The sequence below is a fragment of the Narcine bancroftii genome, chromosome 7, assembly GCF_036971445.1.
Source record: "Narcine bancroftii isolate sNarBan1 chromosome 7, sNarBan1.hap1, whole genome shotgun sequence".
NCBI classification, from domain to species: Eukaryota; Metazoa; Chordata; class Chondrichthyes; order Torpediniformes; family Narcinidae; genus Narcine; species Narcine bancroftii.
In genome coordinates this window covers 16,536,127-16,564,030 of record NC_091475.1, presented here as the reverse complement: position 1 = coordinate 16,564,030, position 27,904 = coordinate 16,536,127, and the positions used below count along the sequence as shown (strand labels likewise).

The following is a 27,904-nucleotide window of genomic DNA, read 5'->3' as shown; positions in this document are numbered from 1 at the left end:
CCACCTGCTGATTGGAGTTCCTGATGCCTCAACTGTGAACTCTCACCCAGACCACCTGCCCACCAGACCTCCCGATGCTCTGACTACCATCACTCACCCAGCTGCCCACCCATTAGAGCTCCTGATGCCTCAACTGCGGACTCTTGTCGAGGCCACCCATCCATTCAAGCTCCCAACCATGGACTTGCTACCCATTCTTGGCCAGCCACCTGTCCATCTAAGCTCCCAAAGCCTGGAACATGAACTTACCACCTGGTCCCAGCTGTCTGAGCTCCCAAGGCCCAAATGACGTAGGTTAAAAGTAGAATGCGTGTAAGTCAATGCCCTAAATTTTTACCCCAAAAATTGCTCCACAAAATTTGACTATTGGATGCCTATATACAGTAGGTAACCAAAACTGTATACATATACTCCAAATATGCCCTGACTAATGCTTTATACAATTTCACCATAACATCTTAACTGTTGTACTCAATACTATGTTCTCTTTACGACCCTATCTATCTGTGACACCACTCTCAGGGAATCGTGTATCTGAATTTCCAGATCCCTTGGTACTACTGCACTCCTCTGCAACAGTGAGAATGTGTGCAGGTTGGACTAACTGACAAAGAATGCCCCAAGAAATCCTTTTTGAGCCAAGCTTTCAAGGGGAGTCGAGTCGACAGCACGGAGGAGATTTTCCAGCCTGTGGCCTGGATTGACGAACATTAACTGAAGCAAAATTGACAAAACTAGGGCTTTATTTTTGGAGCGACAAAAGACAAGAGATGACTGAATAGAGGCATTGTAGATTATGAGGGGCTAGGACAGGGTGGATAGCTAGCACCCTTTTCCCAGGGTGACAATATCAAATACCAGAGCACATCTCTTTAAGGTGAGTGGAGGAAATGTTTAAGGTAGATGTCAGGGGTAAGTTGCTTCACAGGACTGGAGGTGGAGGCTAGTACAATAAAGACATTTAAAACACTCTTAGATAGCCACATGGATGCAAGAAAAATAGATGATTACGGGTGTGAAGTCAGGTAGGATTAGACTGTTGTGGAATAGGATTACATAGAAACATAGAAAATAGGTGTAGGAGTAGGCCATTTGGCCCTTCAAGCCTACACCGCCATTCATTATGATTATGGGTGATCAGTACCCGGTTCCTGCCTTCTCCCTATACCCACTAAATCCCTTGGCCACATGGGCCAAATCTAACCTACACTTAAATATTGATAGGGAACCGGCCTCAACTACTTCCTGAGACAAAGAATTCCACACATTTACCACTCTCTGAGAGAAGAAATTTTTCCTCATTTCAGTCCTAAAATAATTCCCCCTTATCCTTAAACTATGGCCCCTGGTTTTGGTTTTTCCCAGCATTGGAAACAACCTTCCTACGTCTAGTCTGTCTAAACCCTTAAGAATTTTGTAAGTTTCTATAAGATCCCCCCCCCACACTAAATTCCAGAGAATACAACCCTAGACTATCCAACCTTTCTTCATATGCAAGCCCCTCCATCCCCGGTATCAGCGCAGTCAACCTTCTCTGCATCCCCTCCCAGGCCAGGATATCCTTCCTCAGATAAGGGGACCAAAACTGCACGCAGTACTCCAGGTGTGGTCTCACCAAGGCCCTGTACAGCTGCAGCAGGATCTCTCTACTCCTGGACTCAAATCCTCTCGCTATGATCACCAACATACCATTCGCCCTCCTCACCGCCTGCTGCACCTGCACGCCCACTTTCAACGACTGATGCACAGCTAAACCCAGGTCTCGCTGCATCTCCCCTCTTCCTAAACCGATACCATTTAAATAATAGTCCTCTTTCCTGTTCTTACCCCCAAAGTGGATAACCTTGCATTTATCCACATTACACTGCATCTGCCACGTCCTGGCCCACTCGCCTAACTAATCCAAATCACCTTGCACTCTCTTAGCATCCTCCACACAGCTAACCCTGCCACCCAACTATGTATCGTCTGCAAATTTCGAGATACTGCTATCTATTCCTACATCTAAGTCGTTGATCTATATCGTAAACAACGGCGGTCCAGCACTGAGCCCTGCGATACCCAACTAGTCACTGGTTGCCATTCTGTAAAGAACCTATTTATTCCTACTCTTTGGTTCCTGTCCCTCAACCAATTCGCTATCCCTTACATAGGTCAGCACCATATCGTGCGGTGAAGAGCCTGTACTGTGCTGTAATGTTCTATGTTCTGTGTGGGTCATCGGACCACCAGATCAATACTAATCCCATGTTGTTCTCTCCACATTCTCTCTGATTGTACCACTGGGATTAACTTACATTGGCCAATCAACCTACTAATCTGCACATGTTTAGGATTTGGGAGGAAACCAGAGCGTCCAGTGGAAAACCATACGGTCACAGGGAAAACGCACAACTTCCGGAGGTCAGATTGAACCAGGAGTTCCTGGACCTCGCCACATCTGCCCTGCTAGCTGCACCCACCCAGTGTTTCACCTCTCGACAATGGTTTTGCTACCTGCCATTCACTCAAAAGGCACCAAGATCTTTCTTGAATTGATCCAGTATTACAGTGAAAGCTTTACCACCAGTAAGACAAAATCAAAATAATTATCCGCAATTCATGAAAACTGACCTGGGTGGCGCCAGCTTTTCTTCTAAGAATTCTTCTATCTTGTTAACATCCGTTTTAACCTCTCCATTGAAGATCAAAAAGGGGGGATTGGTTCCAGGCGCGAGATTTTGCAAGTCGGTGGGCTTCCTGAAGAGGCACATTGAAACAAACAGTTTTATTGACCAAAGGCATTGTCGTTTGCTCAACCTGTCTCACTGGGAACAGTGATCAGTGAATAGAAAAGGCTTCTTCAACATGCAGAAATATCCTTCACTGCTTCGCAGAGGCAGATGGAAAATAGGTGGGCAAAAGGAGCAAAAATGGACTCCACCTCCCACTTTTGTGTGTGGAATTCTGTCCACAAAATCTCTTGGGAAAAATGTTGATATTTTCTGATGGTATTCTTTAACGGTGAGTGTTTAGTGACATTCGATAGTGCTCCTACACTCATAGACGCTGCCTAACCCACTGACTTCCTCCAGTAGTTTGATCTTTGCTCCAGATTCCTGTGCCTGCAGCCACTTTTGTCTCTAAAACCCTCACCAATGCCACACACTGCCTCATATTTGCTTCAGAGCTTCCAAATGTTGTGCTAATTTAACATTACAAATCCACAAGTTGTCGATGTTAATTTATTGGACTGCAGATGTTGGAATCTGGAGTAAAAGGAGGATCTCAGAGGGTCAAACAGCATCACTGAGAGCATCTGATGAAGGATTCAGACCTGGAACATTTCTCTTTCTTTTTCTCCCATTGATACTGATCCACTGAGTTCATTGAGCAGATTTTTTTTTGTTAATTTATTGACCTATTGTTATCCAATAACTACAAAGATCAATGCATATACACAATTATTTCTCAATAAAACCACCAAAAAATTTTAATAACTAATATTTATTGACCTATTTATTTGGACATTGAGCATGATAACAGGCCATTTCAGCCCACGAGTCCGTGCTGCCCAATTTACACCCACTTAGCCGACATCCCCAGAGAAAACCCACGCAGACACAGGGAGAACGTACAAACTCCTTACAGATAGCACTGGATTCGAACCCAAGTCCCAATCACGGACGCTGTAAGAGCATTGCACCAACTGCTACACCAACCGTGCTACCCATATGGTTTCATTTTTGGAAGCCATGTGTAATTCAGCATTAGTTTTAACACACACTTTCCCTTAAATTGAGAACAAAATAAATTCGAGAGCAGATACATTTTTTGACCCTGTCTGTAAGGATCTCTGATAAAAAGATCAATGAAAGCCAATGAACAGCATTTGTATGCCTCAAAATGAAATCCTATATCATTATTAAGTACATGAAAACATAAGCATTGCAACAGAGAGTGGCAGGTGCCTGGAAAGCATTGCTGGGGGTCATGGCAGAGGCTGGAACATTAGGGACATTCACAAAATTCTTAGTTAGGCTCAAGGATGTAAGAAAAAGAGGGTTTCTGGGTGTGATATAGGGAAAAATTAGCTTGCCACAGAAGGGCCTGTACTGTTCAATACACAATGAAGAAACTCAGCAGGTCACTCAGAATTCATAGGAAGTAGAGGGTTTTGGGCATGAGCCCTTTGTCAAGGTATGAGCAAAATGCAGGCCCAAATAAAAAGGTAGGGGGAGGAGAGGTGGGAGGAAGAGGCAGGGGGAGGAGCTCAGGTGAACAGGTAAGAGGTCATAAGTGGAAGGGAAGACAAGAGAAAAGTTGAGGTGATGCAGGGGAGAGGGCAGCTCTCTGAATAGAGAGGAAATGGATTCAGACACCTACCTACATTTTGCTCACACCTTGAAGAATGGGTTAGGCCCAAATCGTTAGTTTCCCCCCCCCCCACCCCACCCACTTCCTGTGGATGCTGCATGACCTGCTGAGTTTCTCCAGCACCTTTGTCTCTTGTACATCATTAGCTTAAGTACCTGTACTGTGCTTAATGCATAGAAAATAGAGCATTACCACATAGTACAGACCCGTCGACCCACAATGTTGTGCCGACCTTTGTAAATCTACTCCACAACAATCCAATCTTTCCCTCCTTCACACATAGCCCTCTATTTTTCTTGCATCTAATGTGTTACTTTTCTCTAACATCGAGGCCGCTGACAAATCTAAGAATTTTTTCTAACGTAACAGTGCTTGGAGTATAGAGAATTGCTTTGTTAACACCATTCTTGTTTGATTGATTGGTCAGTGGCCTCGCTGTTAGAGAACAGTAGTGAACGCAAAGCGTGAATGAAGAGTGTGGGGGTAAAAGGAGTTAGAATTCCTGTGCAGACATTGAGAAACCGGCAGAAAGCTTTCTGAAGTAATCCCCATTTACTGACACCAGGTGTCGCTATTGTCCTTTGTGAACAAGTTGTAATGGAAAGCAGGGAAACACAGAAGTCTGCAGATGCTGTGATTGTAGTAAAAGCACAAATGTAGGAAGAACTCTGCTGGTCTCACAGCATCCATAGGAGGTAAATAGATACTGCTGACGTTTCGGGCCTGAGCCAAAAAGCAGGCAGGTGTCTGAACAAAGACTGGGGAGAGAAAGGGGGGGAATAGGAGGGTGAGGAGACTAGACCAACAGACAAAAGATGTTAACTGGATATGATAAGAGGAAAAGTTAGAATTGATTTTGGCTCTGTGAAAGGAGGCAAAAAAAGGGGGGTGAAAGAGAGAGAGTGCACGAGAGCACGAGCTCTCAAGGAAAGGAGACGGGGATTAAGGGAGTGGGAGGGATTTAATGGAAACTGGAGAAGTTACTGTTAATGCCATCTGGTTGGAGAATGACCAGACGGAAGATGAGACATTGTTCCTCCAAGTTATGAGCGGTCTCGGCCTGGCAGTGCTGGGACAACACTGCCCACTATCTGGTCAGAAGACACATCACCTGCCAATCAAGTATGGCCCCACCCCACACCTGACCATTGGCCCCTTTAAGTACCTTTATACTTGGCCTTGGGCCATTGGTCTTTGTAATTGACTAGACCTTGCTGGCACTGAGCCATTGTCTCTCTGTAAATTACCTGGGCTGGCTGCCCCAACCCTATAAAGGGTGCCAAGTGTGATCAGTTCTTTCTCTTTGCCATCTTCAAGGGAGCATCCTGCTTCACTCAAAAACACTTGAGGATCAACCCCATTTCTTAGTGAATAAAGTAAGAATTAAACTAGAGATGCTCCCAAGACGAGTATCTCTGGGCTTTGAGGAGAAGGTGGAAAGTGCTTGATTGCTGCCGTTCTGCTTTTAAAATTGGGAGCCTAGCTCTTTAAATACACTAGACTTCACAGTTCGTGCTGAGAGTCTCATCAGTATACCAGTATGACCAATTGCTCACTGAGAGATCAATCTCATCTGCAAGACAGAATCAGAGAACCATATCTTCGAGCATTGTACGAACAGCGAGATAATAAAGGGAACATTATACATTAAGTTTGCCTTCAGCTAGTTCCTGACAAGTTATAATCATCTGTCTCAATCCACTACCTACATCTGTCCAGGACATGGCAAAAACGAATGCTGAAGAGGTTTGAAAGTGTAGAGCTCGTCGAAAGAACCAAAGACTTGTTGATCCAAACCAAGGCTTTTATTAGCAAAAGACAGGAGCTCTTCACAGGTGGCCGACCAGTCCGGAATGATCCGACCTGGCTAGGGACACAACCCTTTAAGGCCCAGACAATAGGTGTGGCTTAGCTCTCAGCCAATCGCTGTAAGCACAGTCTAGATACAGTAACTATATACACTATGTACATTGGTGATAGATCTGTACTATCACAGAAAGTCAAAAGTATAAAGAATTGCACACCATACTAAACATGGAACTGATTTACACTATGAAACATAGATCTACTCCATGCAGTCAGCTGCACTCCTGGTGTTATCCGAGCAGCAATCTTGATAATTAAACAGCAAATCAGTGAAACACGTTCTCATAAGAAGGGATCTTTTGATTTTAAACTGCAACTAGGCTGTTCGAATTTAAGTGCCATTTACTGGAAGAAGTCCAAAGTTTGTAAAACATTTACCTCTTCAGATCAACTGTGGTGACGTTAAATATCACGCCTTTTAGCCAAAGGATCATAAAGAGCCGCTGAGAGAATGGGCAGTTTCCAATGCTTTCTCCATCTCCACCAGCCTGTACAACACAACACAAAACAGGTCAGGCACATTCCATAACTGTTTTTCTCCACGTTTGTCAGCTAGATGAGTAAATGGAGAGCATTCAACCCCACAGTGAAACCACAAAGTGGCTAAAATGTTCACCAACCAGAACCATTTTGAGCAACACATATACTTCTTCCAAAACAAAATATAGACCTTGCACCACTCCGAAGGCAGCTATTTATAGACAAGATCGGCCATTCTTAACGGGAGTCATATGACCCCACTGGGGGCTGCAGCACATTTAAATAAAAGCCTGGTTTTCTTTTCACCTCGCAAAACATAATTTTTGTGTGTGTGTGTAGTTGGTAGAAGTACGAAAGAAACCGAAACTTGACTGCTTCACATAAACTTTGAGCAGAGTCTAAGAAGGGGCATAACCGAAAAATGTTCAAGAATGGCTGGACTAGTTTGCTGTGGAATAGGTTGACATTGGCTCACAATGTGCGCACATTGGCTCACAATGTGGTGCTGTAATGTTTCTATAGGTGAATAGTGAACGGCGTGAATTGAGGAACGTAGAAATAGAAAAGGGCATTGGGAACCCTTCATTATAACTCACATTATCGTGCCCCGAGAAGTTCAGCTCAGCTTCTACATGAATTTCCTCAAATGGCATCACTAATACATTCATTCCTTATTTTAATTACTGCTTTGGCCAGATTGCTGTACATTGTAGCACCCCATCCTTACATTGCAATAATAACCATATCATATCTATATGCTATTGGGTTGGCCACGCAGACATAAAGAATTCAGAATTGCTTCAGTCTGCAACATAACACGCCTCAGTTTTACAGCATAGAATCAGGCCCTTCAGCCCAATTTATCTGTGGCAACTTAGTCTCAAAGCCAGTTTCACTTGCTTCAGTTTGATCTACATCCCTCTCATTCATTCCTGTTCAAGTACCTGTCTAGTGTTTTCACCAACCATCCCTGTCCCTGCCAAATTCCCAGTCCTGGTTTCCATCACCCTACTAATGATACCCATGCCTTCATTACTCCAGATGCCTTTTTTAATTAATTCATTTCTACTTTCTTTAAGCCACTCATTCTCATTACTCCTTGGATGAGGAGTTTGGTAATCTGTCTAAACTTGCAGAGAGGGGTAACATTTTGGTGACTATCACTTCTGTAATCATCCTAAAGGCTTCACCAAGTGCAATATCATTTGCCAGTTATTTATTTAATGAATTCATAGTGCAGAGGCCATATAGCCCAACATGAAGCAAATAAAAGAGGACAGTCCCACTTCCCAGTACTTGTTCTTACAGGTTATAGTTCTGCAAGTGGTCAGACTGGAATTTTGGAAATGTAGCAAGGGCTTCTGATTCCTGCACCCTTGCAGGTAGTGGGCACCACATCCCACCACTACCCTTCACACTTGTTCAGTGTGCAAATAATCTCTTCCCACCCTTCTATGAAAGCAATTCTCCATTATTACTGAACTTCCTACCAAGGTGAATAGTTCCTTCATGTTTTCCTGTCTGGGCTTTACAATTTCACTCGTCATTACAACTCCATTCAAACGTTTGCTGCAATTGAGTCAACCTCTGCTCATAGCAATACTTAGCTGGCGATGGTGACATCTCAGATCTTGCTCTCTCTAGGGCAGATGTCCACATTGTGGCAGAGTGACCAAAAGCCACACAGTCCTTCAGCTACAGTCTAAGTATCTGGCATACTGTTTGGGAATGGCCTCTCTGTTCTTGCATTCGTAAACTCCACAGTTTTTAATTTCTCATCAAACAATTCACATGGAATTAAAATGCCCCTTCCAGATTTTATTCAAGGTTATTCGTATACATTTTGGTTTGACCATGTAGAAATCACAGCACTTTTTATACATAGTCCCCTCGTTTCAGGGCACCTTAATGTTCGGGACATTTGGCTTTACAGGTGTTTATCAGTACTCGGGTATGTTTAATTGCTGGAATAAGAGAGCTGGGCTTGCTTCGAAACTTTTGATCACCTTTGGAGTCTGTCGTTGCCAATTTTCAACATGAGGACCAGAGTTGTGCTAATGACCTTCAAAGAAACCATTATGAGACTGAAAAAAACAAGAATAAAATAGTAAAAGACATAGCCCAAAACCGAGGACTTACCAAAATCAACAGTTCGGAATATCATCAAAAAGAAAGAGCGTACTGGTGAGCTTAATAATTGCAAAGGTTGGGGGGGGGGGGGGGGCAGGGTGAGAGATTTAAAAGCAACCAGAGGGCTAACTTTTTTTTACATCAAGGCTGCTGGAGGAGGTCGTTGAGACAGGTACTATTGCAACATTGAAGAAATATTTGGTGAGATATAGGGATAATATGGGTTTAGACAGATATGAGCCAAATGCAGGAAGGAAGGCGAGACTACTGTGGGTGGCACATTTGGGTTGGCATAGGTAGGTTGGGCCAAAGGGCCCTTTTCCACACTCTATAGCTCTAATTTCTTAAGAAATCACAGCATCACAACCAATGTTCCCTCTCATTTTTAAGTAGTCAGTGTGTACAAAAATCTCACATTGTGCCAATTTTTTTTCCTGTGACAGAAGTATTTGTGCACTGAAGGCTTGTGCAAATGTAAACTTGAAATAGTTCTAAGATAATTTTGGCACAGCCTCTCTCTCTCTCATGGTTAATGAACAGTTAACAGAATAGTCAACTAAAAGTAGTTAACAGAAACAGTTAGCAAAGAGATTAATTTCAATAGGTATAATTATTAATTACTGCATTATTTTAGGTAACTCACCTTATGTGCATGCGTCAATTTCCTTTGTGCGTTGGTTGCAAAAAGTACAGAGCTGCAGCCTTACAGCTCCAGAGACCCAGCTTCAATCCTGACCTCTGGTGATATGCGCATGCAGTTTGCATGTTTTTTTCCTCCTGGCACACCGGTTTTCTCCCACATGCCAAAGATGGGGGAAGTGGTTGCTATAAAGTATCCCTGATACAGATGGGTAGCCACAGGTTACATGGGTAGAAATGGGAGTACAATGACGTTGGAAGCTGGCAGATACTGAATGGGTTGGACAATCGCAGTCAATAGAAATATTTCTAACAATTATCCGACTCTGAAATGAAGTCTTGCAACCTCAAAATAAAACTTTTAAGGAGTAAATGAAGAATAAACTGGTGGTCCGGGAATCTTTGTAAACATTATTCCAGGCAGGAATTTCCAGTTAACATTTGGACATTATGCATCCATTGACACTGAGTGCACGCGCGCTCCACCTGCAGGAGAGAGACACGCTTGTGGCCAATAGATCTCTCCTGTAAATTGGCGCAGTTCGAGCATCAATCAGTGCAGCACAGCAAGAGGCCCTTCAGCCCACAACATATTTACTGACCAGGATTCTAATTTAAACTGCACATCTGACTACACATTGCTCCAATCCCTGCTGGTTCCTGTGTCTGCCTCTGGCTCGAGACAGGCTGCAGGGGTTGCAGGTATTGGAACCAGGATACAAGAGGATGCGTTGAGTGTCGGATGTTTGGATCAGGAGCTCAGGTTTCCCATGGTTTTGACTGGAATTTGTGTAGCTGCGGAGGGTACAGGAGCACTGGAGGTGAATCCACAGACACTCAGTGTCTCTGGAGGGACACATTTTTGCTTCTCGTTCTCTGACTATAAGGGGTGCCAGGCAATTTCTACTGACAGCAGACTAAAGTCAATTTTGTGTAATATTGCACCTATTTTATTACATGACATTAAAGGAATCTTGACTCTTGAATGCCTCCGCCATCTCCTTCAAGACACTCACCACACTCTGTGCCAAAAAATCTGCACATCTTTCAAACTTTCTTCTCTCATCTTCAACCTTATGCTCCCTGGTTTTAGACCATCCACCCTGTTTCTGCCTCTCATAATTTGGTGCACTTCTGACCTGTCTTCCCTCACCTCCAAGCCCCAGAGAAAACAACCCCAAGTTTGTAAAAACGCAATGTTGAAGAAACTCAGGAGGTCAAAGAGCGTACTTTATATAACAAAGATAAAGATACATAGCCAATATTTCAGACTTGAGCCCTTCATCAAGGTATGAGCGAAATGTCAGCAGACGCCCGAACAAAATGGTCGGAACCTCTGCCCCTCCTTGATTTTTATTTCTATCTGACAAAGATATACAAATAAAATCAAGGAGGGGCAGAGGTAAGAGATCATACTTCGATGATACCTCAGGCGACCCACAGCTCAGGGATTTCCTAGGCAGCATTTACTGGGCAATCCTAGAAGTAACTTTGCCAATAAATATATGGCTGCATGTGGGCACATATATGCCCCCAGGATAGGGGAGTATAAAACAAGAGAGAAAAGATCTACAGTGTGGTTGGGAAGATTGGGGGGGGAGGGTGGGGGAGGAAGAGGGAGAGAAGATTTAAAGAGCAAATTTATTCCCACAGAGGGTGGTAAGTCTATGGTATAAGCTGCCAACGAAGTGGTAGAGGTGGGTATAATTAGTGTTTGAAAGATATTTGGCCAGGGTCGTGGATAGGAAATGTTACTCAGGGATGTGGACAAAACAGGTAAATGGGATAAGTGGTGCAGGCATCTTGTCAGCACAGACAAGCTGAGGCAAAGGGGCCTGTTATATGGTGTTAAAGTATGACTCACATCAGTGTACTGTTGTAGTGCACTCTGGTTAATAGTTTACAGATAACACGTTTGTCATTGTAAACCTAGTTCACCAGTGCCCATCTGCTGCCCTTATTTAATGCAGTTCGTAAACACACTAAAATGTGATTTAAAGCAAACTGCTAGAGGAACTGAGTAGGTCAGACAGCATCTGTGGAAGGAAATCAACTGTCGACTTTTCAAGCTGAAACCCTGCTTCAACACTGAGAAAGGAGGGGGAATACTAAAGAGAGAGGAAGGGGGTTAGTGGATGTCAGGTGGACTAAGGGATCAAGGACGACAAAAAGAACCAGGTGGGAGGTGGGGAGTTCTTTCCCCCCCCTCCCCCACCCCCCCCCCCCCCACCTCTTTCTTAGTCCTGAAGCAGGGCTTTCACCCGAAACACTGACTGTGCATTGACCTCGACAAATGCTGCCTGATCTGCCAAGTTCCTCCAGCGGTTGCTTTTTTTCAGTCTGGATTTCAGCATCTGCATTGCCTTATATCCCCATTAAAATATTGTTTACCGTCAGCAAATTCCGTAGTCAGCATATCCATATTTTTTGCTTTTAAAAGTGTGCTCTATTCGAATTTGATTTTAGAACTTATTTTAAAACCCTCGAGCAATTCTGAAAGCAAGTTAGCTTTTCTCACAGAGAACGCTCACAACAAAAGGATTAAATTAAAAGGGAATCACAAGCAATACCAATGAGATATTACAAGCTCAAATGCAGAGACAGTCACCAAGCAAGCCCTTGCTAGCTGCTTTTCTTTTGGAGGATAAAAAAAACATTAGGCTGAGACTTAATTAAATGTTGCTCAAGATAATCTGTTTGCCTTCTCGAAAGTCACTGCCTCCACCAACTCAAGTACTGAGCAACATTCAGAAATGGCTTGCCTTTGGGGAATGTAAAGAAAGGCATAACTAATGTGACATTGGCTGAAAGGCATTTACACAAAACTCGTTATTTATTGCACCAGGAGTAATATTCGCAAGACTTCCATAGATTGTAGTGTCCACATAAACTAACAACTTTCCATTGCTTTTGTCAACAAGGACTTACCTTAACAAACAATTCAATGTCTGGATATGTGTATTCAGTTGCTGTTGAGTTTGATGTAGCCATAGTACTGACAAACGGTGATTAAATAAACCAGCGTAGCTAATCAAACAGAAAATCTCAGCCTCTTTTTGCGCAAAAAGCGATCAACATCACTCAAAATTAATTCCTGCTCCCTTCACTTCTATTCCCCTCCCCACACAAATGAATATGGAGCTGGCGGTCCCATTGTACTTCCTGACACCTTAGGAGTCCCACTGCGCAGCGTTCATTAGAAAGCATTGAAGTAAACTTGCCAATAAATGCATGGCTGTGCGTGGGCACAAGGTCACGAGTTGGGTTGGCTGGGATGGCGCGATCAGTCAGTCTTCAGCTAAACTGACACAAAAAGATGCAGATGTGCAAGTTTTACATTAGATTCCCTACTTTCTCTCAACTGCCCAAATCTGAACCTGACTGCAAATAAGCCACTATTGGGGCTGAACACAAGGGGAGTTTGGGGCTGAGATGAGAGAAAGCTGACCCTTTCAGAGATTGAGGGTCTTTGGACCACAAAAGGCAATGGATGCAGAGTCTTCAAATATTTAACTACATGGTCGATACTCCAGAAGCAAAGGTAGACAAGAGAACAGGATTGGGGGTTATAATCTGATTATCTGTAAACCTGTTAAATGACAGAGAAAGATCAAGGGCTGAGTGGTCAGATACAGCATCCAAGTCAAACATTCACTTTCACCATTAAATTGATGCTCCCCAGCTTTTGCCCCCATTGTCAACTGATATTGTCTACATTGTTAAATATTTAGCATGCACTTATACCTTAAAGAAAAAAAGAGAATCCACCCTCAATTATTCAGTTAATTCATCTACAAGGCATTCTATTTCACAATGCACTTTTGGTTTGAACAAAGAATTCAAAGGTCAAACCAAACAAAGAACAAACACAAGTTGTGAATATGATTTCCAATGCTCAGGCTCGAATACGTTCATGTTATTTTCCTTCAATGCAAGAAAAATTTATGATTTACTGCCAGTGTTATTTATTTCAATTAAAGTAGCTCATTTTGCATTTTCTTTCAGATATTTAGTCTTGGAAGAAGATCAGGCTCTCTTCCCACACACAGAAACAGATCCATCATTGTTTCTGTAACAATGAATGTTACAAATCATGAAAATAAATGCTTTTAAGTACCTCGCCTTTAGCACAAATAGCATCTGAAGAAATGATACCGCGACCTCGCACTTTTCTTCCACATTTAACTGTTGGATCCATTTCTTTTTCAGAAAATATTGCTCACTAGTTCTGTGAACACAATGCAGATCTTTAGTCCAATGTGGAGAACAAAAAATAAAGGAAAGTGGAGGAATATATTCAGGTTAAAAGGAATCAATCTTTGACTGATTTCTTCCTTTCTCTCTTGAAATAACATATAACGCAAACTTCAAGCTTTACTGCATTGCAAAATGACCAATAAACTGGGAGAAAAAAAACTTCTGATGCTGGAATATCGAGCAAATAAGTCTATTGTCAGAATCAGAATTGTCATGAACAAGTCACGTAATTCAGTGTTTTGTGGCAGCATCATGGAGCAAACATTCATATTATAACCATCTCACAACATTACTGTTAAAAAATAACTGCATGAAAAGCAAGGCAGTGTCTTTTTGTTCATTGATTATTCAGGAATCTGATGGCAGAGGGGAAGAAGCTGTCCTTGTGCTGTTGAGTGCTTGTCTTAAGGCTCCTGTACCTTCCCCCTTACCCCCCGATGGTCGCAGAGTGAAGAGAGCACGGTCTGGGTGGTGGGGGACTTTGAGGATAGAGGCTGCATTTTTTTAAAAAAAGACCGCCTCACGTAGATGTTCTCATGGAGTGGAGCCTGGTGCCTACAATGTCACAGGCCGAGTCAACAACCCTCTGGAGTTTTTCCCCTTGTCTTGAGATTTGGCATCTCCATACCAGACAGGGACGCTCTCCAAGGTGCAAATGTAATGGTTTTCAAGACTCTTCGGTGACATTCCAAATCTCCTGAAGCACCTCACAAAGTAGAGCCGATAGCAGGCTTTCTTCTTGATTGCGTCAACATGGAGGTGGGGGAGGTCACGTGGTGCTCCTCATAGCAACCTACCGACTCCCATGGGGTTAACTGAAAAAAAGTACATATTGAGCAAAGTTAATTTTATAAAAACTATTTTAAAGTGATTAATAGAAGAAAAAAGACGTCGTCAAAAAAAGTTACAAAAAAAATTGAAAAAGAACTCGGGCCTACCTTGTCGATGAAGCAGGTCACTGAAGTTGGTTCTGGATCCACCAGTGAGGACCCAATGGAGGGACCTTCCTCCAGAGCTCTTTTCGCGGCACCCCTTAAAGATGGCACCAGTGGTAAAGTTAAGAATGCTTCGCGCATGCGCCAGAAGTCAAGAACGCATGCTTCAGAGGGAAAAAAAATTGAAAAAAGGTTTGTCTTTTAAAGGGCCACTCCGGCGTTTCCACTGCTGAACAGGAGGGGGAGACTTCTCCTATGGAAAAGGACTCAGAGGACTATGAAGGTGAAGATGTAATGTAAAGCTCAAAAGAAGATCCAAACACAAGAAAAAGATTTTTTTTTAATGAATAAAATTGAAGCTAAAATAGTAAGACATTCTAATGCATTGGAGAGCAATTTTAAACGTTTAACTGCAGAATTGAAGGAAGTCAGAACAGATATGACTAAATTGATGAATAATATTTCACAAAGAGTTGATAAAGTGTAGGATAAAATCCAAAATGTGCATGAAGAAGTGCAATGTATTGAAGAAAGGACAAATATAAATGAAGATACAATGACTGGTTTGATTTCTATGAATGAAAAACTGTTTGAGAAAGTTGACAATTTGGAAAATTATAGGAGAAGAAACAATCTTAAAATTGTGGAGAACAAAGAAGGTCAAGATGTGATCCGATATTTTCAAGAATGGATACCGAAAATATTTGGAGACCAACATTTTGAGGATAAGCTTTTAATTGAGCCTTGAGATCAAAGCCGGGTCCTAACCAGAGACCTCAATCTATCCTGATTAGATTTTTAAACTACCTGGATAGAAAGGATTCTTGGTTGAGCAATGAGAAGAGCTAGAGAACATGGAGCTTTGAATTATGAAAGAGAAGATTTTTTTAAAATCCAGATTTGAGTCAAACTCCTTTGAAGAGATTTTAAACCCAGTTAAGGTTTTATATGATAAAGGTTATAGATTTGTTCTCCATTGTCCACCCACTCTGAAAGCACTTTTGCAGATCAGCAGAATATGTTTTTTTATAAATCATGTACTGGCTGAAGAGTATGCAGAGAGCTTGTCCAAAATTCAAGTGACGAAAGATACTGATTTGTTGCAATAAACCTGATGATTAAAAGAGAGGGTGTCATTCCCCCATTTTTCCTTATTTTTTTCTTTTTCTTCTTGATTGATGAAAAAATTCCATATGGGGAAGAATTGTTGGTAAAACAGAAAAGTCTTCCCCTCACCCTCCCCCCTCCCCACCGCAGGGGTAGGGTGTGTTTGTTGATTTCTGAGAGCTACAGGTGTTTTGGTCGTTTCACCATGACCCATAAAATGGAGGGTTGGCAATGCTGTATTTCTAGCATTTTGGAGGTGGGTTTTTGTTTTATTTTTTCTTTTTTTAAAATAATAGCCATTTAAGATGCATTTACTCTGAAAAAAATTTGAAGTTTTTGGATTTCAGATGTTGACATTCAGGACCAAATTAATTCCTGAATAGGAGTGATGGAAAGTATTTTTTTTAATGTATAGATAATGAAAATAAATAAAGCAGTTAAGATTTTGAGTCTTAATATTAATGGGATTAATAGACCAGTAAAAAAGAAAATCGTCCTATTGGGAGGAGAAATTGCTTTTTAAAAAAAAAACAAGAGATTCATTTAATTGAAAAAGTACATTTGAAATTAAAGAGAGATTAAGTAGGTCAGGAAGTTGTTTTCTCCTTTTATTTCTTAAGCTGGAGGAGTAGCAATTTTATTTAAGAAAAATGTACCAGTTAAAATTCAAATTGTAATTACAGATCCGGCAGTAAATATGTAGTGGTAAATTATCAAATTTTTTTGAGGAATGGACTTTGTTAAATATATATGCACCAAATACAAGTGATCAGAAATGTATACAAAACATGAAGGCTACACGACAGATCCTCGGAGATGTTGACATTCAGGAATTTGAAGTTCTTGACCCTCTCCACTCCTGAGCCGTCAATAAGGACTCGGTCGTGTGGTTCCCCCCCCCCCCCACCCCAACTGACTCCCTCCTGAAGTCCAAAACCATCTCCTTGATTTGTTTTTGCTAACATTGGATGCAAGGTGGTTGTTGTTGTTTCACCACTCAAAGAACTGCTCTATCTCCCTCCTGTACGATTCTTCATTGCCGTTCGTGTTCCGTCGACAATTGTGGTGTCATTGGCAAACTTGTAGATAGCTTTGGAATTGTGCTTGGCCGCACAGTCATGGGTGTATAACGAGTAGAGCAGTGGTCTAAGCATGCATCCTTGGGCATGCCAGTGTTGATAATCATCGAGGAGCCAACATCACTTCCAATTCATACTGACTGTGGCAATTTTAAGACTGTGTCCTCTTGTGCTGGATTCACCCCCCAAGAGAAATATTCACATCTACTCTGTCCATTCACATCTACTGTGTCCAATCACTTCAGCATTCTTACCAATCCTCACTGTTTGTGGTCTGGAAGTGAGGAAATCCATGATCCAATTACAAAATCGGGTGTTAACTCCCAGGTCTTGGAGTTTGCTATCAGTTTTGAGGGGGTGATGGTGTTAAATGCCGAATTGTGGTTGATAAATTGCATTCTGATGAATGCATCTTTACTGACGAGGTGTTCCAGGGCTTTGTGTCGATCCAGTGAGATGGCATTCGCCTTAGGTCTGATGCTACGATAGTCAAATTGGAACAGAACCATGTCACTGTTCAGACAGGAGCTGATATGCTTCAACACCAGCCTTTCACAATACTTCACTGTTGATGAAAGTGCTACTGACCAATAGTCATCAAGACGAGTTACTACACTCTTCTTGGGCACTGATATGACTGACACCTGTTTGAAACAGGTTGGTACCACACCCTGCTGGAGTGAGATAATGAAGTTATCTGTGAATACCTTTGTAAGTTGGTCAGCACATATCTTTAATACTCTTCCACCTCTATAGCTTCCTCTGGTTGCTCATTCCAGATAATGACCACCCTCTGAGTGAAAAGATCACCCCAAAGCTCTCTCTTATATCTCCCCCAAAATCAATGTCCTCTAATCCTAGAATCATCTACCCTGAGAAAGCGTTTTATCCATGCTTCTCACAATATCACGTTTCATAAAGTTTCACCATTCCCTCCCTGTTCTGTTATTTTATAGCACTGTTATTAGTAGCATACCCTATAAGCCTTCTAACCACTATATGTGGCTCTGCTCGTGCCTTCAGAGATTCTTGGGTAAGTTCCTCTGTTCCTCAGTATTTTCAAGAGGTACTACTCACTGGGTGCGTCCACTCACTGTGTACATCCTTGCTCTTTACGTCCTCCCAAAATACTCAGCCCTACATTTTTCACAATTAAATTCCATCTGCCAATGCTCTACCCATCTTAATGACTCTTGTAACTACATTTCCTCATTCAAGACTCTCCCACTCATGGAACCATTTCAAGATTTACTTTATCTATGCTTCACTAAGATTATATCCTACACTTCAAAACTGCAAAGTACATAGATCTCCTTCTTCTTTAGCCATTCATGATTGGACAACCTGTTCATCTCAGAATTTAGTCTAGTGTATCTCTTCTGGACTAGCTCCAATTATGTAAAAACACAGAAATGCTGGAGAAACAGCCAGTCTCAATGTCCACAGGAGGTAGATATATTCCAGACATTTCGAGCCTGAGCCCTTCTTCAAGGTCCTTGAAGCAGCACTGGTAATTCATCTTTACCTCCTACGGATGCTGCGAGACCAGCTGAGTTCCGCCACCATTCCTGTGTATTTTTACTACAATCACATTGAAACACAAAGGTCTCCAATGCTGAAATATCCTTTCTGAAATGAGGAGACTAATGCTCTGCCCAGTCCTCCAATCATAACCAACTTGTGAAATTCTAAAAACACTTTTCTATTTTTGGTCCAACCTCCCAGTAATATAGGCCAATGCACCATTTGCCCTCTTAATAACCAGTTGCACCTGCCCATTAATGTTGGGTTTCACAAGAACTTAGATCTGTTCTTCACTTATTTGTATTTTCTCTCCAAATAGATGATCGCCATGATGTAGCTTGAGGGGGAGCAGTCACTCCCCCTGAGCACATTCCTCAAAAGTGGCACCTTTTCAACAATTTTTTTAAAAACTCTTTAAATTCCTTTGTGCAATAAAAGTCGAAACTCTTTTTTTTGTGTGTTGCGTGGCAGACCAGCAGCAATGGAAAAATCACCAAGGCAACGTTATATTTTTCTTTTAAAACACTATTTTATTAATTAGTCAAATCAAACCCAACACAGAGAGAGAGAGTGTGTGTGTGTGTGTGTGTGTGTGTGTGTGTGTGTGTGTGTGTGTGTGTGTGTGTGTGTGTGTGTGTGTGTGTGTGTGTGTGTGTGTGTGTGTGTGTGTGTGTGTGTACGTACAATTCTGGAAGTCATTCCAAATACCTTGTTGAAATGCTAGCTTTTAAACTAATGCACAGAGGAAATAACAAAGGAGGAGGGAAGTGATTGAGTGACACCAAAAATACATGAATCCTTGACTAGTTGCTTCCAGAGAAATATCATTTTGTGTGAATGGTTGTCACAACTCTCCTTTTTCTTAGGTAGGGGAAAACAAAATGTATGACTTCCTTGATGCTTACAAAACCCATGTATAGGTCAATCGAAATGACCATTACAATGGTCACGATCCGATGCAGCAAAACTCAGGTATGGGTCAATCAAAGTAATCTTTCCTTTAGTCACAGTGGGGTTCAATAATTCCCCTGACAGGGAAAATCAGCCAAACTATCCATTATCACAGAGTCATTACAGCTCAGTGTTCATGAATGCTGTTTCCTTCAGTGTTCTACTCACACAACTCTCTCACCACCTGTGGCCCTAGAAAAGCAACACATTTTTCCTTTCTTCTCTCCAAACTTTGGAACATCCTGTACTAGTTGTTTCCATCCAGTCTCTCCACAATGAATAGTTGCAGCCTGTACTAGCCCTTAAAGTGATAAATGAAACAAGAGCTTGTAATAATTGGTATTTTTTTTTACTTTATCGCATGGCCTTGGAAGAACTTTCTGGATTCACTCATTACTTTACTCGACCAACCTCCTGATGTTTTGAACTGTGTGCTCAGTCTCCAGTGATGCACTGGTGGCCGCTGGCAGCCTGGCATCTGGGGAAACCAAAATAAACCGTGACATCATCTGATGCTGGATGATCCCACGGAACTTCATCGTTTTCATGTCACAAGTTACAGCCCCAGATATATGCAAGTTTCATACATAATCCACTAATAATGAAATATTATAGCGAGGTAATGAAATATTTTGCATAATGTAAGAGAAATAAGCATGCGTTTAGAAGCCAAAACACTTTGGCACCTGAGCCTAGTCAATGCACTTTTCTTGCTCTCCTACCGTGGGTGCAATCATCATTCTGTCAACTTTTGGTACTGTAGTCGTAGACTTTTTTTTTCCTGATAAGGAATGCTGTGGAGAAAAACACTACGAAAAAGAAACTATCTGGGTGGGACAGAAGAAGATGAAAGAAATTGCAAATCAAGAAAAAGAACTGTCAAGATGTCAGAGATTGGATGCTTACTTGTTGTAAAGGTTAAAACCTTGTGTTTTTAAACTCTTAATTTTGTGCCTGTCTCTTTAAGAGAACTATTGTTTGTAGTGTTACCATAGTGACTATGATGTAATATGTCATAATATCCACGCAAAAAGCTTGCCTATTATTCTACGATGTAGAGGAAGCTGCCAAAATGTTTGGCATTTGCGGAAACTGCCAAAATGTTTGGCATTTGCGGAAACTGCCAAAATGTTTGGCATTTGCGGAAACTGCCAAAATGTTTGGCCTGGAAGTCAGCCTGAAGAAAACTGAGGTCCTCCATCAGCCAGCTCCCCACCATGACTACCAGCCCCCCCACATCTCCATCGGGCACACAAAACTCAAAACGGTCAACCAGTTTACCTATCTCGGCTGCACCATTTCATCAGATGCAAGGATCGACAATGAGATAGACAACAGACTCGCCAAGGCAAATAGTGCCTTTGGAAGACTACACAAAAGAGTCTGGAAAAACAACCAACTGAAAAACCTCACAAAGATAAGCGTATACAGAGCCGTTGTCATACCCACACTCCTGTTCGGCTCCAAATCATGGGTCCTCTACCGGCACCACCTACGGCTCCTAGAACGCTTCCACCAGCGTTGTCTCCCTCCATCCTCAACATCCATTGGAGCGCTTACACCCTAACGTCGAAGTACTCGAGATGGCAGAGGTCGACAGCATCGAGTCCACGCTGCTGAAGATCCAGCTGCGCTGGATGGGTCACGTCTCCAGAATGGAGGACCATCGCCTTCCCAAGATCGTGTTATATGGCGAGCTCTCCACTGGCCACCGTGACAGAGGTGCACCAAAGAAAAGGTACAAGGACTGCCTAAAGAAATCTCTTGGTCCCTGCCACATTGACCACCGCCAGTGGGCTGATAACGCCTCAAACCGTGCATCTTGGCGCCTCACAGTTTGGCGGGCAGCAACCTCCTTTGATGAAGACCGCAGAGCCCACCTCACTGACAAAAGGCAAAGGAGGAAAAACCCAACACCCAACCCCAACCCACCAATTTTCCCCTGCAACCGCTGCAATCGTGTCTGCCTGTCCCGCATCGGACTTGTCAGCCACAAACGAGCCTGCAGCTGACGTGGACTTTTTACCCCCTCCATAAATCTTCGTCCGCGAAGCCAAGCTAAAGAGAGGAAGCTTGACCACAAGAAATTGTTCTTTGAATTTTTTTGTCTCTTTAAATGCCTTTATGTATCACTTTAAAGTTTGAACTTCTTTATAAGTGTTTTATATCTCTAAAATATAGTAAATGCTTTGTTATTCATCATTATGAAAGTCTTAATGCAAAGCTATGCAAAATGTTTGTCTGATTTATCAACAAATTAAAACTGCATAAAGCAACAGTCACAGAGTTGGATTTATAGGATTAAAAAGATCGAAATTTGGAATATCATAGCTCATGCCTTTGGAAGGTGATACTGTGAAATTAGGATATATTAAAATAAGGAAAGTGTCGTCTATGCTTGTGTTGTGGCGCCTTTTTTATTTGCTCGCTGCCCCCAAACTTTAGAACCTGGCTAAGCCCCTGGATCATAGTATGCCTTTTGATTCGTCCTTCCAAAATGCAGGAACCTACCCTTTCCTGCAATAGAAACATTACATTTTCACCCATTCATTCAATCTATAATCCAGCTGCAGAATCTAGCCATCTCTATAATACCATGACATGGATACCCTATCATTAAGGAAGACCACTCACACTCCTTGCAGCACTCACATCTTTCCAGTCGGAAAGAAGACAACATTTACAAACAAAAATCGTGGAATTGCATCAGGAAGTTATAAGCAAAAGTACTCTAAGAACTCAGCAGATCACGCAGCATCTATATAGGAAGTAAAGGGTAACCAACATTTTTGACGTGAGCCATTCATTCCAGTGTGTCCCTCAGGACAGGTGGTACGAGACTGGCAGCTCTTCCAGGCTATTTGATGTTATTTCTCTTGATGCACTGGCACTTTTTCTTTTAAAAAAGGTAGGATGCTAAAATATTAATAGTTGATGTTTGACAACTTTTCCAGCGAGCAAAGCAAGTTGCAAAGGAATACAGGAGTCAAGCCCCAATGAAGGCAGCAAGGGAGTGCAGCAAGCATGGTAATCAGAGATGATCAGGATGCCACCAGTGAAAAATACCGCACAGCCTTATCTTTTTTAATCTCTGTTCCAACTAATATTTTGGAGTTAACCACAATAGGATAGGCACCCATCACCTTTTTCCTGGGGCAACATCTGCAAAAGATGAGAGGAGGAAGGTTAGGGATGAGTTTCTTTAAAAGTGGTGGGTTCCTGGAATGCATTGCCAGGGGTGGTGCTGGAGGCTGGTCCACTTGAAAGACTCTGAGACAGGCCCAAAGATGCCAGAAAAATAGAGGGTTATGTGTGTAACATAAGGAAAGTTTGGATTGTTGAGCAGGTTTTTCCTGGTCGGCACATCATGGACCGAATGGCCTGAACTGTGCGGTTATGCTCTATGATGTTTTCTATTGCTTCTGCAACTTGTGGACGCTGCAAGAAACCACGTTTGTCACTGACACAAATTTTCCAATTGCCTGGTGACCTTTTAATTTGGCCCATTTGTCTGCACTGGGGCCACCTATGTGATGGGGAGAGGCTGTAGGTTTCAAACAGAAGCAGAAAACAGACGACTTTGCTAAGTGCAAATGAAGTCAATTGTAAATGTAAACACAAGCCGGTGAAGCTAACAGAAGAATCGAGACACCCTTTTTGCAAACCGGAATATTACAAAAAGGCGCAAGGGCACAAGGTGTTGGACACAATTGAATTTGATACTCTGTGCAAAACGAAAAAAAAAAATTTTGTTTTAAATTCTCAGGTGGATTGGAAAATGTCCCTTTAATTCGTGGAATTATTGTTGCAAAGCTTCCTGCAGGGTTAAGCATGCCTTCTATCTAGGTGGCATGTGAAATTGAAGGATTAAGTATTAAAGTTAATTGGCTTTTCACTGTTTGTGAAGGTACATTTCCAAAGAGATTTCATGCTCTGGTTCTTCTAAAAGATTGCGGGATAACTTGATCCTTGCGCTGTCGCACTGCTTTCCAGAAATTCCTGCTTTTCCGCTTCCATTGCGAGCATTCGCTGGATATTCTTCCCGTCCCCCGATCTCTGCCTGCGTTGGGGGGATTGGCAGTCAATGTTCGGCTGCGCCTTGCCCCACCGTCCTTCCCCTTCACCGGGTCAGCCGCTGTTCTGGGGTGGAACGGGACGGGTGACTCCTGTCGAAGGTCCGGATTAACAGCCCGCGAATAATCACTGCACATGCTTTCCACACCCTCTTCCCAATGGTTGGGAAGAGGATTAAGGCAAATGGCAAGAGGATTAAGGCAAGTGGCAAGAAATAGGTATGCAAGGGTAATTAATGGGAATTTAAAACAATGGCCCTGAATGATTTCACTGAAGTTTCAATTGGGTTCCTGCAATTATCTATTTTTGGTTCATCTGGCAGTGGACATTTGGAAGAGATATTTGGTGTCCAGAAAATTTTGTCAGGCAGTATCTGTGGAGAGGAAAATCTGTTAACCTTACATCAGGCAGGTAACCCTGGGTCAGGCACAAACAGGAAAGGATGGTTATCTGAAAATGTTGAATTCAGTGTTGAGGCAGGAGAGCTGCAATGAGGCAAGATGGAAGATGTGTTAGATAGGGGCAGTTTGGAAGGAGTTGTTGGGGAAGGGAGGACAGAGGGATGGCAATTCTCTATCTGATAAAGTGGGAGGTGTTTAAAAGTGAGTTAGCAGGAGCTCAGAACCAATATTGTTGCTGGAAGGGTAACAGGCAAAATGGTTTGATCTTGGAAAAAGATGGAATTGTAGGACATCTGCAGGAAATGGTATCAAAGGAGTCACTTGAGGCTTACAGACCATTTAGGAGAACACTTAAAGAAATTAGGATGGCAAAAAGGGGCCAGGAAGTGATCTTTTTATATTGAAGCAAAATGGAAAAAATATAGGCCCCTGAGGGACTGATCCATGTGTGGAGTCAGAGAATATGTGTGAGATCCCAAACAAATGGTTCTGAGAGTTTTCACCAGGGAAAAGGATGGGGAGGAGGAAATACTAGAGCACATTAGGGTTAGTGAAATCCTATTACAGTACCAGCAATCCAGGTTGGAATCTGGCACTGTCTGTAATGAATCTGTGAGTTCTCTCTGTGACCAGATGCTCCAGTTTCCTCAATTCTGACCTGAATCATTTAACTTTCTTTCGACAGAAGACTGCCTGAGTGTTTTCAGTATTTTCAGATTTCAGTTCTGTAGCTGCCTGGAACAGGCTGTCAGGGGTAATGGTGGAAGCAGATACCATATTAGCATTTAAAAGGCTTGCAGATAGACACATGAACATGCAGAGAAATTAGAGGGAAACGTACTCCATGCAAGCAGCAGAGTTTTTGTTTAATTTGGGCATCATGTTCAGGGCAGACACATGGCCTGTTCCTGGGCTACACTGTTTTATGCTCTCTTTCACTTACTTAGATATAGAAGAAAGCATGGAGCATTTTTGCCATATTTTTAGCTTGAACTTCAAAATAGTTTTCAAATGATTTTGAAAGAGCAATGATTTGGCAGTGTTAATTGCTGATATCATCACCTTGGGTGAATATGAACCAAATGCCATCCCATCATCAAAAGTCAAATTTCTTTTTTAGCCAAAAAGACACACTATACTCACTTTATTTGCTCAGAGGGCTTCAGCTAATAAATCAGACTGCATAACATCAAATATTAATGAATACCTTGACATGGTGTTGGATTTGTTAAAAATAAGGTTGCAACAGGTGCATGGATTTCTGTGCTTCAGTGTGCAGCCCCTATCTCAGCTGCAATTGTCGATTTTCACATTTGGTTTGCAAAGAATGCACCAACCACAAAAGGTCACGCATCTTGGTTTGCCTGAAAGCCTTGAGATCCTGTCTCATTTAAACTTAAAGCTGTTGATTAGCTTGGCAGAACATAAATCAAATGGGGATAGTAACACAGTAATTTAGGTCAACACACTATATTACCCAGAGGTATGCTAGTGTGGGCCAGGTTTTAATTAGTGCAGAAATGGGCCTGAAGCCCACCATTCCCAGCTAAATGTAGTGATCACATTTGATTCTACCATCTCCTCTTCTCATGCGTTACAGGGATCAACCTCTCCCTGTGTTTAAAGAAAACTTACCTCTCAGATCGTCCTTCCTCTCATCTTATATCTAAACTCTCTCGACTTTGATACCCTTATCCTCAGGAATAAAGGTTCTGACAATCTGCCCCCATCTACTCCTCTTATCAAGTCACCATTCAGCCTCTAAGGAAAGCAAAAAAAAGCCTTTCCAATCTCTCCCTATGACTGAAGTCCTTGAATCTGGGCTGATGAATCACCTCTGCATTCTCTTCAATGTATCCACATCTTGTTGTGCTAACCAGTACGGTTAGTATAGTGATTAGCGTGACGCTATTACAGTGCTAGCAACCTGAGAATGAATCTTCTGCTGTCTATAAAGAGTTTGTACATTCTCCCTGTGTCTGCATGGGTTTTCCCTGGGTGCTCTGGTTTCCTCCCATCCTCCACAACATATGGGGTTATAGGTTAATTTGGGTGTAATTGGGCCATATGGGTCTAAATGGCCAGAATTGGCTTCTACCATGCTGTAAATATGTTTTTTTAAAACATATTAAAGTTCAGCAAGAACATAGAACAATAGTTCTATTGGATTGGAGTTCACTTAGCTAGTGACCTATCATGGACACTCAACATCTCTTCACTTGTCAGAAAGGCGCAACAGCAACTGCACTTCCTGAGAAGGCTGAAGCAGGCGAGGCTACTGGCCACCATTATGTCAACCTTCTATAGGAACTCTTTCAATAGAGTCCTGGTTGGCTGCATCACAGTGCGGACGGTTGCTGCAGAGAAATGGATCGGAGGTCAATCCACAGGACCATAAGAGTGGCAAAGAGAATCACTGGAGTCACCCTCCCCACCTATTGATGTGATCTACCGGGGCATGTTGTCTGAAGAGGCCACACAGAATCATTGAGGACCCCTTCCACCCTGCACACATCTTTCAGCTGCTCCCATCAGGGAAGAGATACAAGGAGCAGCAGAGCCGACACCACCCGGCTGAGGAACAGCTTCTTCCCTCGGGCAGTGAGAATGTTGAACGACCAAAGGATCTGCTCACACTGACCACCTGAGACTCTCATTTGTAAAAAAACAATATTATTTATTTATTTTTAGATATGAATATTTTTTCCTGCATATGTATTGTTTGCCTCTGTGTGTGTTATGTCTGGTTGTGTGTCTGTGTGTTTTGCACCAAGGACCGCGGAGAGCACTGTTTCACCAGGTTGTACATGTACAATTAGATGACACTAACATCTGCAATATATCTGTATTTTTTGTAGATGCTGAGTTCCTCCGGCATTTTCCCGTGTTTGTACTCTTTGGCTTAGCTTCGCGGACGAAGATTTATGGAGGGGGTAAAAAGTCCACGTCAGCTGCAGGCTCGTTTGTGGCTGACAAGTCCGATGCGGGACAGGCAGACACGGTTGCAGCGGTTGCAGGGGAAAATTGGTGGGTTGGGGTTGGGTGTTGGGTTTTTCCTCCTTTGCCTTTTGTCAGTGAGGTGGGCTCTGCGGTCTTCTTCAAAGGAGGTTGCTGCCCGCCAAACTGTGAGGCGCCAAGATGCACGGTTTGAGGCGTTATCAGCCCACTGGCGGTGGTCAATGGGGCACTACAATCACAGCTTTCTGCAGACTCTCGTGTCTCAAACAACGAAAACTGCCTTAGTCTGACTTTTACTGGCACCCTCATTTATTTCAATGTTTGCATTGTGTGATGCTGCCACAAAACAACAAATTTTGTGCCATTTTAATGACTATAAATACTAATTCTGACTCTGAAGTAAAAGAGGAGACAAGTGAAAGATGATGTATTTTTAATTCAACAAGCTGACACAAGAACCAGAATGGACAGACATGCAATAAATCAAGCGGTAACAGTAATTCAGTGAACAACAAATGGAAATGTGCTTTTTTTAATTAAATCTCTATATACACATATATATAAATATCTATATAGTAGAACAGTTTCCAGAGTCAGGTATGGAATGGATGTTTGCTGCTATCTTCCACAAGGTAAAGGAAGCTTCCAATGACAAAATGAAAGAGGGCATAGCCAACAAGATAAAAATAAAATTAAATGATGATATGAATGCTGAGTAATTAAATTGCATAAATCTGGGCTTTTTCTGAATTATGCAATTGAAAATCAATTTTTCTGGAATGAAATGCTATAAGCTTTTACAGATGGGTTTGCCTCACTCTGGTAATTTAGAGTCAAGTTTACTGTCATCTGATTGCACAAGTACAACCTACCGAAAAAGCGTTCTCCAGTTTTCAGTGCCAAACATGCGGACACACAACCAGATATAACACACATACAGACAAATAATATAAGCAGGACAAATATTTTATCTGTAAAAATAAATAAATATAGTTTTGTACCAATAACAGTCTTGAATGGTCAGTGTGAGCGGTTCCTTTCGTCGTTCAGCGTTCTCACTGCCTGTGGGAAGTAGCTGTTCCTCAGCCTGGTGGTGTTGGCTCTGATCCTCCTGTTTATCTTCCCCAACAGGAGCAGCTGAAAGATA

At 42.3% G+C, this 27,904-nt stretch overlaps 1 protein-coding gene across 3 annotated transcripts in view; it reads right to left on the bottom strand.

Annotated features, from left to right (window-relative positions):
- The window catches only part of LOC138738559 (chloride intracellular channel protein 5-like), a 47,755-nt gene that overhangs the window by 7,168 nt on the left and 12,683 nt on the right, over positions 1-27,904 (bottom strand). The window contains exons 1-3 of one of the 3 annotated variants that reach the window (XM_069889003.1): positions 12,400-12,642; positions 6,601-6,710; positions 2,614-2,739 (exon numbers count right to left, since the gene is read on the bottom strand). In XM_069889003.1, coding sequence (XP_069745104.1) covers positions 2,614-2,739; positions 6,601-6,710; positions 12,400-12,462 — 299 coding nt within the window. In that variant the 5' untranslated portion in view covers positions 12,463-12,642. Of the gene's footprint in view, positions 1-2,613; positions 2,740-6,600; positions 6,711-8,708; positions 8,783-12,399; positions 12,643-27,904 lie in introns of those variants that run through there. The other 2 variants (XM_069889004.1, XM_069889005.1) reach the window with 2 other exon arrangements.